This window comes from Octopus bimaculoides, chromosome 18 (assembly GCF_046866305.1).
Source record: "Octopus bimaculoides isolate indiv1 chromosome 18, ASM4686630v1, whole genome shotgun sequence".
Lineage (NCBI taxonomy): Eukaryota > Metazoa > Mollusca > Cephalopoda > Octopoda > Octopodidae > Octopus > Octopus bimaculoides.
The window spans coordinates 55,242,985-55,257,984 of NC_142945.1; the positions used below are offsets into that span (position 1 = coordinate 55,242,985).

The window sequence follows — 15,000 nt, forward strand, 5'->3', positions numbered from 1 at the left end:
GATTAACGACATTACTTTTGACTCTTTACCTTCTGAGTTCCAAATTCAGCTGAGATCAACTTCACCTAAACCTAAATAATAAAACCATACCAGTGCTCTCTTTTCTCTTGCACAATGCAGCTGCATTTAACAATTTAGTGCACTCATATTTTTGGTCCCTGGCATCAATTTTCACACAATGATTTTCATGAGAACTATTAGGAAGGAAATTAGGAGGGAAAATGGTGTGTTTAATATTGTTTGCGTTGTTCAGGGACATTGTTTTTCTTAAAGACTTTTGCTGTTGGTTATATTGATTTTTTTTCAAATGCCTTACCAGTTTTCTTCTGGCAGATTATCCTAACAGAATTCTTCAATAATATTACAATCTATGAATCCCACTCAAATATCAATACAGTCTCAGACCCATTACTGCAAGATCTGTAGTTAAGCATCAAATAAAGAAAAGAATAGAAATTCAGGATAGAAAAGCCACAACATGTAGACACATAGAAAATGGTGGGTGAAATTTTCCAGTAAGTAAAGGAGACTTAAAGGATTGGCTCAGAGAATTGACAGTCAATAATTTCCTTTTTTTAAAATAAATCTCAAACTATCATCTTACTATTTGGAGAGTAACGATGGCATTGATAGGAATATTGCTTTTCATTTCTAAGAGCTTCAGTTATAAGGGCCTTTACAAAGTCAGTCCTACTTCAGAAATAAAGGTTACATCTACATCATTATTCTCTTCTAGGGATATTAAAATATCAATAGTATTTTTCATAAACCAGAATTCCCAAGTATACAAGCTATTATATTTTAGCTCAATTGATCTACTAATAGTGGATGGGAATCAGTTATTTAGCTCCTTCTTGATGTCAGTACTTTCTGAGAGAAGGTCAGTTTATGAAGCTAATATATCAGGATGAACATTGGAATGGTATTATTGGATATCATCAAATAAAAGAGAAAGACCATACCATAAATACATGATAATCTCTATATATATATAATAGAGTAATAGACTTGTCAGAGGAGCTGAAAGTTGGTGATACCAAAATTGCTTGAACTCTTTCACCAAAAGAAGTATGCTTTGTTAAAAAAAATGTGTTAACCTGCATAATAGGCCCATTATTTTTAATGATTCAAGAAAGGAGAGGATGGTCACCTCTAGAATATACACACGTTAGTTGGTCTATAGTTTGTCTATACAGGTGATTCTCAAAAGATGTAGTCTGGTACACAGGTATGCTGCAAGTGGGAGATCAGTGTGATAAAAATTAAAACTAATGCATGAGCTTCTTGTAAAATATGATATCCATGATTTTCATAAATTCCTCATTCATTTTCTCATAAAACATAGTTTTATTGTAGAAGAGGCAGAGAGAAGAGACAGCACAGCATACCTGAAGACCAAAAGGTAAAACATGTCTTTGATTTTAAATCCATCAATCAACTGTCTTGGGTGACCATGTTTCCACCAGCAGCATCAGCACCAAACGTTCTTGTGAACCTCACCAAAGCTGTGGGTAATGGTTAGGGAATGAAGGATTTTGGAAGCATAATGAGAAAGTCATTAGGTTTTTACGGTTGGTTGCTATGACAACCACCACTCTAACCCACACACCCAAGAATTCTTTTCTCAATTTTTATCTTTAAAATGTAATTTTCTTAACATTCCAAATAAAATAGACTGATAACTTTTATATTTGGTCTCCAGAGACCCAAACATGAAGTAAAAACTTGAGAAGGGTGATTCTCAGAGATTTAGACATTTAGTTGAAGAATTTTAATAACACCTGTATTCTTTCTGTATTTTGCAAAGAATGGTTCTTCTTTACCGAAAATGTATCAGTAGACTTTGTCTCCAAAGGATTATGAATAACTATTTATGAGTTTAGTTGATACTAAGAAAATATACTCACAGCAGGAATTTGGGGCTGTTCTTCAACATTATTCTCATCAGCAACCATAGCTGAAGACATTTCTTCTTTTTTCTGTGGAATGAAATTATTAAAAAAAAAAAAAAAATAATAATAATAATAATAATAATAATAATGATGATGATGATGATGATGATGATGATGATGATGATGATGATGATGATGAAAACCCTCTGAATTAGAGAAAATATTTTATTCAGTTTAATGAAACAGGTGTGATTCTATTTGTTATTAATATGAAGAAGTATCAAAAAGTTCCCAGACTAGTTCTGTAGCGCACCAACAGATGGCAGCACATTGTTGCATGTGCAGAGAGAGCTAGCAGTGTGCTGAGTGCCATTGTTGTGTTTACTTTGCAAGTTGTGAAACTTGTGTGCTTGTGATTGTGTGTGTATTGCTGTGGTCTGTGATTTTGGTCATAAACAGACAGAAAGTTAGATCAAAGAGGCAACATGAAATTTAGCGTTAAACTTGGGAAATCTGCTACAGAGACATTGAGTATACTTTGGCAAGCTTACAGCAACAAAGCAATGGGGTCATATGCAATGTTCTGAGTGGAATAGGTGCTTTCGAGTGGCATGGGGGTCTATGGAGCATGAAGAATTGGATTTTTCTCGATGATAATGAACCATGTCACCAAGCACTTCTCATGAAAAACAACATTGTATTGCTTCCACACCTGCCCCATTTGCTAGATTTTAGCACCTGCAGACTTCCATCTTTTGCCCCAAGAGGCATTTTAGTTTAATTTTTAAAAAATGAATTAAAAGCAGGTCTTAATTTAATTTTATTTATAGAATTTTAGTTTTGATTTATTTCATTGTTTAATTAAAATTGACTTACTCGTTGCAGGAATTCATCAATTATCCATTTAATGTCCTCGTAGACAATATCTCTGTCTTGAGATGCATCAACTATATGTAAGTTACCAAGTGAAGAGAACCATTTCTCCATTTTGGGCCAATAGTTTGAAAAGATCATCAATCTGTTATGTGCAAGAAAAAGAAAAACCTTTTAAGGCATCGAGATGGCGGAACCGTTACCGTGCCAGACAAAATGCTTAGCAGCATTTCTTCTGACTTTAAAAGTTCTAAGTTAAAATGCGAACAGGGTCAACTTTGTCCTTCAGAAATTAAGTACCTGTTGAATACTAGGGATGATGTAATCAGTTTCCTTCCTCTCCCAAAATTTGAAACCAATCTCAGAAACTTCTCATTTAGTGGAACTCTCAGAGGATTCTTAGAACATTGGAAAGAATGCTTTTTGGTGTTACTTTTGACTCGTTATATTCTGAGATCAAATTTGGCTGAGGTCAATTTCGTTTTTCATTGTTTCAGGGTCAATAATATAAGTACAATAAGTGAGAAACTATCCCCAACTCCCTGCTAGCCTTGCGCCAAAATTTAAAACAAATGTTAGAAATTCCCGATGAGAGATTATTCTTTTCTACTCTAGGCACAAAGCCCGAAATTTTGGGGGAGGGGACCAGTCGATTAGATTGACCCCCGTATGCAACTGGTACTTAATTTATTGACCCCAAAAGGATGAAAGGCAAAGTCGACCTCGGCGGAATTTGAACTCAGAATGCAAAGATAGATGAAATTCTGTAAAATCCCTGGAAGGATGGAAAAGTGGACGTTAAAAGGATGGGGGTGAGGAGTAGGAAGAGGAGGAAGAATAGCAGGAAGAGGAGGAAGAATAGCAGGAAGAGGAGGAAGAATAGCAGGAAGAGGAGGAAGAATAACAGGAAGAGGAGGAATAGGAGGAATAGGAGGAAAGGAGGAGGAAGGGGAGGAGTGGTGATGGAAGAGGAGTGATGTTTCAATAGCTCAGTGGAGTGAGCCACCTTGTTGACAAAAAGATCAAACTAAGTGGGGGGGGGGGAGTAGTACTTGGTTTAGAAAATATATTGCAGAGAAATAAGGTATTTCATTGAGCACATTTCTGTTTCTGTCACTTAACTCGAATATTAAACAATTGCTGAATGACAATTATTTTTTACTTACTCGTCTGTTATTGTTTAATCTGCAAATAAACTCGTCCCAAACACAGACCCAGCGATCTATGAACAGAGTCAATTTGGAAGCTAATACTTCACTGTTTGTTTCGTTCTACTCTAAATCCTTCTTCATACTCTGTTTGTCTTTATTACAGAATCCTAATTGCTAAACATTAATGCTAAAACCTATCTAAATACAATATCGGATGATGGAAATCTAAAAAATATATAATTCAGTCTCTGCATGAATGGACACGGATGGACACACACGGACACACGGACACACACGTATTTTTATATATATATGGCATGCATATATTGGTTTCACTCATCATAAGACAATCAGGCTCCAAATGATTATTGTCAACAAACTTTATATATATATATATATATAAGGCAAAACTAGATATTTTTGTGGTTGTGATGGGTTCAGATGTGGTTGAGTAACAAGAAGTTTGCTGCCCAATCACCTGGCTCAGGGTTCACTCCTACTCTAGAGCACCTTGAACAAAAGTCTTCTATCATAGCCCCATGCCAGTCAATGTCTTAAGAGTGGATTTGGCAGATGGAAACTGAAAGAAGCCTATCATGTATATATATATGTGTGAGCGAGTGCATGTATGTTTGAGTTTTGCTGTCTCCTTGCAGTGATATCATGTGATGATTGTAAATGAGTTTCCCTGTCATACAAACTGTGTTGTTCCTTTCCAGTATTCCATGAAAACACGTCTGGCCATGGGGGAAATATTACTTCACTTAGAAACATGTGAAGGTTGTTGACAGGAAGAGTATCCAGCTGTAGAAAACCTGGCTCAACAAATTCTGTCCAACCTATGCAAGCATGGAAAAGTGAACATTCAAACAATGGCACCACTGCCAATGCTGACCGACTTTGAAACAGTCGGAAATTCTCAGCTGAATTATCCAACGATCAGGCAGGAGATTCCACAGCATCTTAGAGAATTTTTGTTTCTCCAACTAATTTTATTGAATTTAAATCTTAACCCCTGGCAAAGATCACATGAATTATCTCCAGGCACTCACCCTAGCTTCGACATGATTTATGACAATGCATCGACTGTGTTCCTCCCATGCAAGCTACGTGAACTGCAAAAAAAAATTAAGTCTTTGGTAAGATTTAATTTGACATTGTCATGGAACTGCCACTAATGTTGTGTCACACATGACTGCAATGCAATATCTTTTAATGTCTGTTAATTTTGTATCATCTCATGACTGAAAGCAAACCTTTTAAAATCCAATCAAAACAATTTCATGCTTATTTCCATCACATCTCACTCTCCTACCAGCATGCATTTGCATTACACATCTAAATCAATACAGCTCTCTCTCTCTCTCTCTCTCTCTCTCTCTCTCTCAGTTAATAAGGAAATGCTGATTGATCTCTCAGAAAAACTTCTCAAGTTACTGCTACAAAATACACCACAAAGCAAAAAGCCATGTTATTCATTCCTGTTTCTGCAGAACTACCCTCTTTGCAGTAAAAGAAGACAGAATGTTTCGTTTTCTTTGAGAGATTACAAGAAAATTATTCTTCCGTGAAATTGAATTAACAATTTCATGTTTTAAGAATGAGCCAAAAATATTATTTTAACATCAAGAGAAGGATACTCAGAGTTGGTAGAATGATGGAAAAACAACTTTACAGTATTCAGTTGTGTACTACCGCAACACTACAGCATAAACGAACTTACAGTACCTTTATACTTCAGGTACAGTTGTATACCTTTTGTATATCTGTTTACAGAGCCTCCAAGACTGGTGAGAAGAGGAGACCATGCCTGAACACTGGCAATAGAATGGGTCTCCTTGTCTAAAGGCACTCAAGGACCAGGACCAGGACCAGGTGGCAGTGTTGAACTCACCGACAGATTCAGTCTATCATGCTAACATGGGTTGGACGATTTGACTGGGGACTGGCGAACCAGATGGCTACACCAGACTCCAATCTGATTTGGCAGAGTTTCTACAGCTGGATGCCCTTCCTAACACCAACCACTCGGAGAGTGTAGTGGGTGCTTTTTACGTGCCACCGGCACAGGAGCCAGTCCGGTGGTACTGGCAATGGCCACGCTCAAATGATGTTTTTTATGTGCCACCTGCACAGGAGTCAGTCCAATGTTTTCAAAAATCCATAAATAAAGATATACAGTATCTGCTTTCTTGTATACGAGCAAAGCCATTGCTAGAAAGAATCATTGAAATGAGTCATTGATAATGCGAGGCTTTTGTATGACTCTTGAGCCCCACCAAAGATTTGCAGATTTTATTACATAATGCACAGTTGTGCTGGCTGGCAGAAGGAACCAGTGCCACAGCATGAAGTCTTTTGACATGCTTTTTAAATCTCTCTCTCTCTCTCACACACACACACACACATACACACATATAGACATGGATGTACCTGTTTTGAGCATTTTCTTCATTAAAGGATTTACTCATCAGAGGTATCACTTTTTCTCTCTCTGCAATTCCTGTAGCTTGGCCAAAAGTTGGTGGGTTGTGAAGCATATGGAAGTGTTCTTTGGTTTTTTCAGATACTGTAAACAAAAAATAAACATTAGTCATAAAATTTATGATAAGTGAAATTAGTTGTAAGATTAAGATGATAAAAAGACAATCAGTTGATTAGTTCAGACCCTGCCAAGATAATTATTTCCTTACATCACTCCTCCACTAAGGTTATTTTTCCCATTGGTGCAGCCTCAATAAAAATCTATCATCAAATGTCTTATTCCAGGTATGGCCTTGCATGCTTTTCTTTGTATTTTCCCAGCCAATGGGTGTACGTGTATGAGCACTGTCTGATAAGTCCATTCTTAAGGCAACATACTGTGATTTCAGAAGCTCCGACGTCTGGCAACTGACTTGGTAAACGCCCACAAAATTATTAGCCATTGTACCAACAACCATCTTGAGCACCTTTTTGAGCTCCATGTGTCTAACACACATGGACAGGCCTACAAAGTCAGCTCTCATGACTTTCGGAAACATTTTTTCACACTCAGAGTTACTGAAGCATGGAACAAACTTCCTGAATCAGTTGTTAGTTGCCAAGACATTGCATCCTTTAAAACCTCCAAGCTTCCTGAAATTCGCCAACACTACACCTGATATCCCCCCCCCCTCCTCTATAGCATGACTCATACACTGCTCACTTTCCTGACTTTTGTTCATAATTCGATGTACTCTACATGCACCTTTGATGGGTTGTAGTGCACCTGAGCACTGTACACAATAATTTATATTATTATTATTTTATTATAAATTTGGCAGATTTTGCTAGTAAGTTAGGTCCACCAGGAAGAAGCTGCCTTCTTGGCTCAACTCAGGCTAATGATGCTGAAATTTTAATTGCTTTCCTAATTCTCTCACTGAAGAGCCATTTTAGTTTTCGGTTGTTTCACGAGTAAACATTTTCTAACACGATTTTGCAGAGGGATTTTCTTTCTTAAGTCCATCATCTTTCACCTAAAATCTATGGCTTATGACTGCCATAGGTAAAGTGTATCAATGTCTTCTGGTCTCAGTGTTATTCCTGTTTCTCAGTTGGATGGTCACCAGTAGGAATGCAGTTTGGATCAAACAAATAAAAACAAACAAACAAAAACAAACTTGAAACTGTTTGCTTCTTACTTACTGTATTGACCGGCTGCTCTCTGAAGACAGAGGTCATCAGAAATGTCCTGCAGAATCACCACATCAATGCCACTCACTTTCTTTGCAGGTGGAACATCTAAATGGGGATTGGGAAGCAGCTGAGAGACATTTTGCATTTTCTCAAAATCTTTAGTTCTTTGTTCCTCATCATCATCATCATCATCACTAATTCCTGTTAATGCTTTCTCTAAAGTCTTTGTTTGGCAATAAGTCACAGGAAATCCATCTAAAATCCAACCAGTTTCTTCCTTTACACACCTACAACAAACAGCAATGGATAAATACCAGAACTGCACGTGCGTGTGTGTGCGTGTGTGTTTCTGTATACTCGTGTAAATTAGTACAAGTTAGGCTGTTTGTGTAAAAACAAAAATGTAAAACTTAGCGATCTGCTAGAGATCAATAATATAAAATACCAGACTGAAAATACAAGGGTCAACAACCAAAAGTCATTGATTGTTGTAATCAAGCACCACAAGGTCCAGTCCTTGTTGTGGCATGGTGGTTTGTATGTCTCAGTGACCCTGAAAGTTATGTCAGCAAAGCACAAATCTTCTGATGGAACTCTTCTCATGCTGGACAAGATGTGATTACATTTCTAAAACACCAAAATTATAAAATGCTCTGAGTCAACACACTATCAAAGTTATTAAGAGTTTATCCTAAGATATTCACCTGATGGCCTCTGTAATAATCTCTATTAAAACACTTTCAGGTATTGGTTGTCCCTTTTCAAAATGCATGATCACTTTGGCACCAAGGCTAGCTTGTGTATTCACCTGCAACAGAAGAGAGAAGTCAACATAATCTATAAAAATTCACAAATAAGTCATTCAATATTTTATTCCCATCATGAGCATGTCTTCTGTAGTTTCAAGTTACCCAACACCTTTGAGGGAAATTTAGCAGAAGACAGACGAAATACTGCTCAGCATTTTGCCCAGAGTGCTAACGTTTCTGCCAGCTGGCTGCCTTAAAATATTCATTTCTTTGTTGCCCACAAGGGGCTAAACATAGAGGGGACAAACAAAGACAAACAAAGGGATTAAGTCGATTGTATCGACCCCAGTGCGTAACTGGTACTTAATTTATTGACCCCGAAAGGATGAAAGGCAAAGTCAACCTTGGCAGAATTTGAACTCAGAAAGTAATGGCAGACGAAATAGCGCTAAGCATTTTGCCTGGCATGCTATAATGATTCTGCTAGCTCACTGCCCTCTTTAAAGTAAATATTAAATGTAGAAAATTTTCAACAGGGTAATCAAAAAATTAGACAAGCTTTTAAAAATCAAACTTACATATATGTTCTTTAGTATTGCAACATCATCGAGTTTTAACGTACTTGCCAATCTTTCTATCTTAGCACTTGAGGTGGTGTCTCTAAACTGAGCTGGAATTTCAGATGGTGGAGAAAATGCAATTTCTAAAAAAAAAATGCCATTCAAATCTTGAGAATTTTGAGGTCATAAGATCAAGTCATTACAATTGATAACAACAAAAAAACAGCAAAGGAAAAAATTATCATTAACTGAGGTTCAGTGACCCTGCAACCTGAAACACTACATTTTTACTTGTTTTCTTGTGGAACATGCTGGCAGTAATGAGAGGATAGTTTCATTGAAACATTGTGTATAATCTAAATATATATAGTCTAGGTAATTCACAATTCAAATAAAAATGAAATACACAAGATGAAATATTTTCACACTGCTAGAAGCAAATTCACTGAGTTTCTTTCATGTGCTATCCACCAAACCAAACACCTCTACTTTTCCGAGGGTATTTTGAAGCTTTAGAGAAAATCGTCTAACAAAATGTTTAAATAATACGGTCTAACAAACTATTAAAAAAAATTAACAAAAAAAAAACAAAGAAAGAATTTCTATTTTACTTTTTAATCTCCATCAACTTGAAATTTACAGAACCATTAACTTTCTCTTTAGTTTATAATTAATACATTCTCTAATCACTTTCTTGTTACACACTGTTGACATCTTTTAAGCTGGATTTGACAACTAATTGCTAAAGGATTGTCTAACAGAATTGTGGCACAATAGTTAAGACTGGTGAAGCACTGCATAGTAAATAAAGGTTGGGGGGTTCAAACCTAGCTGCAGGATACCTAGAGATGTGTAAGAACAGGATGGCTGAAGACAACAAATGCAAGAATCAAAGCTTAATGTATAAAATAGAGATACAAAAATGGGACAAAATGACAAAATGTGGTGACTTCTCCAACAATTATGAAATAGTTACCTGTTGTGTTTGCACATACCTGAGGGCATAATTGTCTTGCTTCGATTAATTGACCCCATATTACTTTTAACATCCAACTTGTCAATGCAACTTGCACTTTTAATCAAAAAACGGAATGGTTTCTGAAGTTTAAAAAAAACAGAAATGAATTCAGTTTAAAGAAATTCTTCAAATCACCAAACTTACAAAATGTCAAATATTCTGGCTGAGTTGAGTCAAAAAAAAACACACACACACATTCCCATTCACTGGACAAAAAGTGACCAGTATGTTATTGATCTAACTGGCAGAAATAGCAGCCAAATCTCCCATAAGCACACCTTTCTGTCTTAAAAGAAAGAGAGAGAGAGAGAGAGAGAGAGAGAGAGAGAGAGAGAGAGAGAGAGAGAGAGACTTTTCTTTTATCTTACGGTCAGGAAGAAAGCGAGGAGAGAGAGAGTGCTTACGACTCTGACAAATTTGAACACCTCCTTCTCCTCCTCCTCCTCCTCCGCCTCCTATTATTATTACAGTAGTAATAACTACTATTGTTGTTGTTGTTATTGCTGCTCATAATATTGTAGAAGAGGTTTTGTGTGACCAAAGGCGGCTTATAGAGCCGAAAGCAAGACAAAACCAAAAATATTACATTTATCATAGAAAGAACTAGAAAAGTATTTAGTTGAAATCTTAAATGCCGAGGACACACGTTTCTGTACGAAAAGAAGCAAAAGGGAACAATGACCGCAGAAAAGAGACTGCATAGAAAAGAAGAAGAAGCATCTGGACTTGACCTGAAATCAGAACCTCATAAATAAATGGAAGAAGCTTTAAGAAGAGCTTCTGTAGTTCGGGGAGATCTTTAATAAATGAGAAGACAAAGTTAAAGTCAAAGAACTTCTTAGCAAACTTTCTATTCATCATCACCACTGCCATCATTGTCACCATCATCATCATCATAGCTCCTGCCACCACCACCAGCATCACAACACACCTTTTCACTGTTGTCATCAGAAATTCACTGAGTCAATGATTGGCCCATTAGAAGACAGGAACTGATGAGACATTACTGTCTCATAACTCCTCTTCCTCCTCATCCTCATCACCTTTATTTAACATCCACTTTTCTATACTTGCATGGGTCAGACAGAGGTTATTGAGACAGATTTCTTATGGCTGGGTGCCCTTCCTGTTGCCAACCCTCACCTGTTTTCTAACAAGGTAACACTTCCCAATGACCAGACATGTTTTCTTCACAGAATATTGGAAATGGATGACACTGCTTGTATGACAGTGACACTCATTTACAACTATCACAGTATATCAAGATAAAGAGATATGCAAACACACACACACACACACACACACACACACACACACACACACACACACACACACAGAGGTTTCTTTCAGTTTCCACTCACAATGCTTTGGTTGTATGCAGGGCCAGCACACAAATGAATCATTTTAAGGAAAACAGAGAATAGAGAATATCCAATTTTTTATTATGCAGTCATTTATGTTCTTCTTTTTTTGCCTCCATAATGTTTCTGATGCTGTCAAGGTGCATCTTCTGCAACTTAGTGCATTTTATGATGTTACAATCCATCAAAGGCTTCATCAGCTAATTTCATTTTTTCAAAATGGAAAATAATTCCAACTGAAAAAAGTTTTGTTTTCCTATTTATTTGTTTATTTAACTGGCTGTTTACATCCCCGTAACTTAGCAGTTCAGCAAAAGAGATCAATACATAAAGCATCAGGCTTAAAAATAAATATTGATGTTGATTTCTTTGACTAAAAAAAACACTTCAAGGCAATGCCCCAGCTTGGCCACAGCCCAGTGAATGAAACAAGTAAAAACATAAAAGACAAAGACACAAACACCATGAGTTCAGCAATGAGAGATCTGCATTAAATTTCATTTCAAACAACAAAGATTTACTGCCATCATCTCACATATTTCACCATTGATATTGGAAATATAAATACTAACATCTGATAATCACTGCTGCTGCTGTTGCTTTAACAATAATGTAACCAACTCTATACTATTATCATACATGAATAGGTTCCACCCATGGCCTCATAATTGGAAAAAAAAAAAATAAATAATAATAATAATAATAACAATAGTAATAATAAAACTATTTGCTGAAGCAATCAATTTAATAAATACATTAAATAGTTGGTAGAGATGATGTCTGAGACTTTCAAATATTAGTTTCGATGTTTTAACAGTATGTCGAGCGTAATATTTTACTAATCTTAATGTTTCAAAAAAATTCATTTGAAATGGTTGACTGCCACAGTTCCCCAGCCAGGCTGGTGCACTGTTTCCTGCAGGAAATTGGTTTGGAACACAGACAACTGAAGGAAGCTGCAAAGGAGGTAAAGGAAGGGAGTTGAAACCAGTGAAGGGTGGTTGGGATTGACAAGGGACCCCAGTGAAACCTTCTGCAGGAGAAGACAAATTCAGTCCTTGCTGCCCCACTCAGGCAAAGTGTACTGGATAAGGGGTGAAATGCTTGAGACCCTGAAATATCTGCTGATGGATGGAAGGCTTTCTGAGGACATTGTAATGGATTCAGAAGAGATTGCAAGACCTCTGAGCAGCTCTTTCAGTTTTGGGATGAGATTGGGGGGGGGGGGGAATCATCTTCAATGCTTTGTTTTGCCCTTGCAAGAGACAGTTTATGTTACTTTGTTCTCAATCTAAATTCTTTGCCTTTAATTCTTCAAATGTTGATAAAAATAGCCATTTAGGGACAAAGGTTGGTTCCATCAATTGCACTTCTTCCTGGCTTATTTGGATCTTGAATAAAATGACAGGAATTACTTTGGACATTCCTTACTCATTTGTTCATTCATTTCCTCATTTATTTAACATCTATTTTTCCATGCTAGCATGGGTTAGATGGAGACTTATTTGAGGCAACGTCTTATGACTAAATGCCCTTCTTGTCACCAACCCTCATGTGTTTCCCAAATAAGGTTTTTCTTAATTCACTCGACTTTGAAAGCAAAGAGTGAATGATTGTAATGTCAACAAGGAAAATAAACATTGTTGTTTCATTCAGATGATGACAAGTGAAACTACCAGATACCAGCATTGAGGTACAGATGTACAGGAAAACACACACACACACATGCATAAATATACAAAACACAGATGCATACACAAAAATATGCACAAATACATACACATACACACAGACACAATACACTCATTTATATACAGATGACCAGATGCCATTCCTGTCACCAACTCTCGTTTCTTTTTTGATTTAGTAGTATTTACACAAAAAGAAAAAAAGAAAGACTACAACACCGATATGATTAACATTCTCTCTCAAGTACAACTCAGAATTTCTATTGATGCAAGGTCTGCAGAAAAAGAAAACTTAGGCTGGCAATTAAAACATATGTCTGCAGACAATTTAAAAGAAATCACACCTCTTGTCTTCCAAAACTGCTTTCTTTCTTTTTTTCTTTTTTAATTGTTCAAATTTAATGTTTCTTAGAATATTTTGATACCTAATTATTTCCCATTGAAGCTGAAATACTGAGAATAATAACATTTCTTGTCTATTCGCTCTGCAATAGCTTTCACTACCCCTCTTTCACATATCTATCTATCCATCTATCTATCCCTCTCTCTCTCTCTCTCTCTCTCTCTCTCTCTATATATATATATATATATATATATATATATATATATATATATATATATATATATATATATATTTATTTATTTATTTATCTGTCTCTCTATCTATCTCTGTCTATATATATATATATATATATATATATATAAACATAGTTAAATAAGATTCAGGTAAACACTTTCCCACCAGCACATTGTGACCTTGAGCAAAACTCTTTATTTCACACTGCTTCAGTCCACTCATTGGTGAAGAGGAGTTGTACCTGTAATTCAAAGAGGCCAAATTTGTCATATTCTGTGGCATACTGAATTTTTCTGAGAACTACATTAAGGGTGTGCGTGTCTGTGGAGTACTCAGCCACTTGCACGTTAACTTCATTAGCAGGCTGCTCTGTTGATTGGATCAAGTAGAACACTCATCATCATAACCGACGGAATGCCAGTTACACACACACACAAACAGTCGTTCGACTAATGCATACCCCATCATCAAAGTTATCCAGTGGAGGTAAATACCTTTATTGATATTTGCCAATGAAACCAATCATTCTTAATGTGTTTGTTTAGAAGATATTGTTTGTTATGATCCTGCTAATGTATTTGTTCAATATATTTCGTGCTAACATTGTATTTAACAATATGGACGACTGCATGTTATTTCAGTCATTTGATATTCACTGAAATATTCTTTCTATAATCTCTGCTTCTTTGTGGAGGGGTTGGGGTTGGAGAAGAAGAAACTGGTGCTCTTGACTCTTGACACAAGAAATTATTCTCAGACTGAAGTCCTGTCGCTCAGTGTTTGCAACACACAGACTGGCTGCCACTAAACATACTCCCTTAAGGGCCAGGTGGTATGTTAAACTGGGCCCCAAAAATCAACTGAATTGGATTATGCTGTTGTACTAAAGAACGTGACTGGCAGAATCAGTGTTGGGCGAAATGCTTAGCAACATTTCTTCAGATTCATTTCATTCTGTGTTCAATTCCACCAAAGTCAACTTTGTCTTTTATCTTTACAAGATTGACAAAATAAAGTACCAGTTGAGTACTGGGTTGATGTAATCGATTCCCAACAATTGCTAGCCTTGTGTCAAGATCTGAAACCATTATAATTTTGAAACCAGAATTGAACCCCAGCATTTAATGGTGGTGGTGGTGGTGATACATTGCAATATTAATAAAAGACAAGAGGATATATGTTAGTTCAAATGAAATGTGTTTTATGTCAGTATTTTCACAATGCTGTGTTATTTTAACTTTTATATTAAAAAAAAGGAAAAAATAACCAATTCTTAAATTCTTTTGCAGTAATTCCACTGACAAGTATTGACAGTTAATATATAAAAATAAAAAAAACATAAAATAAAAGCAACTTACATTAGCTTTTGATGCAGCTTCTTCATTGTCATGAAAAGTTTGGATGGCATTTTTTACAAGTTCATCAATGTTTAAAATCTTAAGGTTATATTCTGAAATGAAACATCATTTTT

General features: G+C 36.2%; 1 protein-coding gene across 1 annotated transcript in view; it reads right to left on the reverse strand.

Moving 5' to 3' along the window:
• LOC106875922 (sperm flagella and cilia-associated protein 2) overlaps nucleotides 1-15,000 on the reverse strand; it is a 103,197-nt gene that overhangs the window by 48,173 nt on the left and 40,024 nt on the right. Inside the window, exons 13-20 of the mRNA XM_014924237.3 lie at nucleotides 14,888-14,979; nucleotides 9,881-9,983; nucleotides 8,904-9,028; nucleotides 8,281-8,384; nucleotides 7,586-7,863; nucleotides 6,350-6,485; nucleotides 2,769-2,910; nucleotides 1,908-1,979 (exon numbers count right to left, since the gene is read on the reverse strand). Coding sequence (XP_014779723.1) covers nucleotides 1,908-1,979; nucleotides 2,769-2,910; nucleotides 6,350-6,485; nucleotides 7,586-7,863; nucleotides 8,281-8,384; nucleotides 8,904-9,028; nucleotides 9,881-9,983; nucleotides 14,888-14,979 — 1,052 coding nt within the window. The remainder of the gene's footprint in view (nucleotides 1-1,907; nucleotides 1,980-2,768; nucleotides 2,911-6,349; nucleotides 6,486-7,585; nucleotides 7,864-8,280; nucleotides 8,385-8,903; nucleotides 9,029-9,880; nucleotides 9,984-14,887; nucleotides 14,980-15,000) is intronic.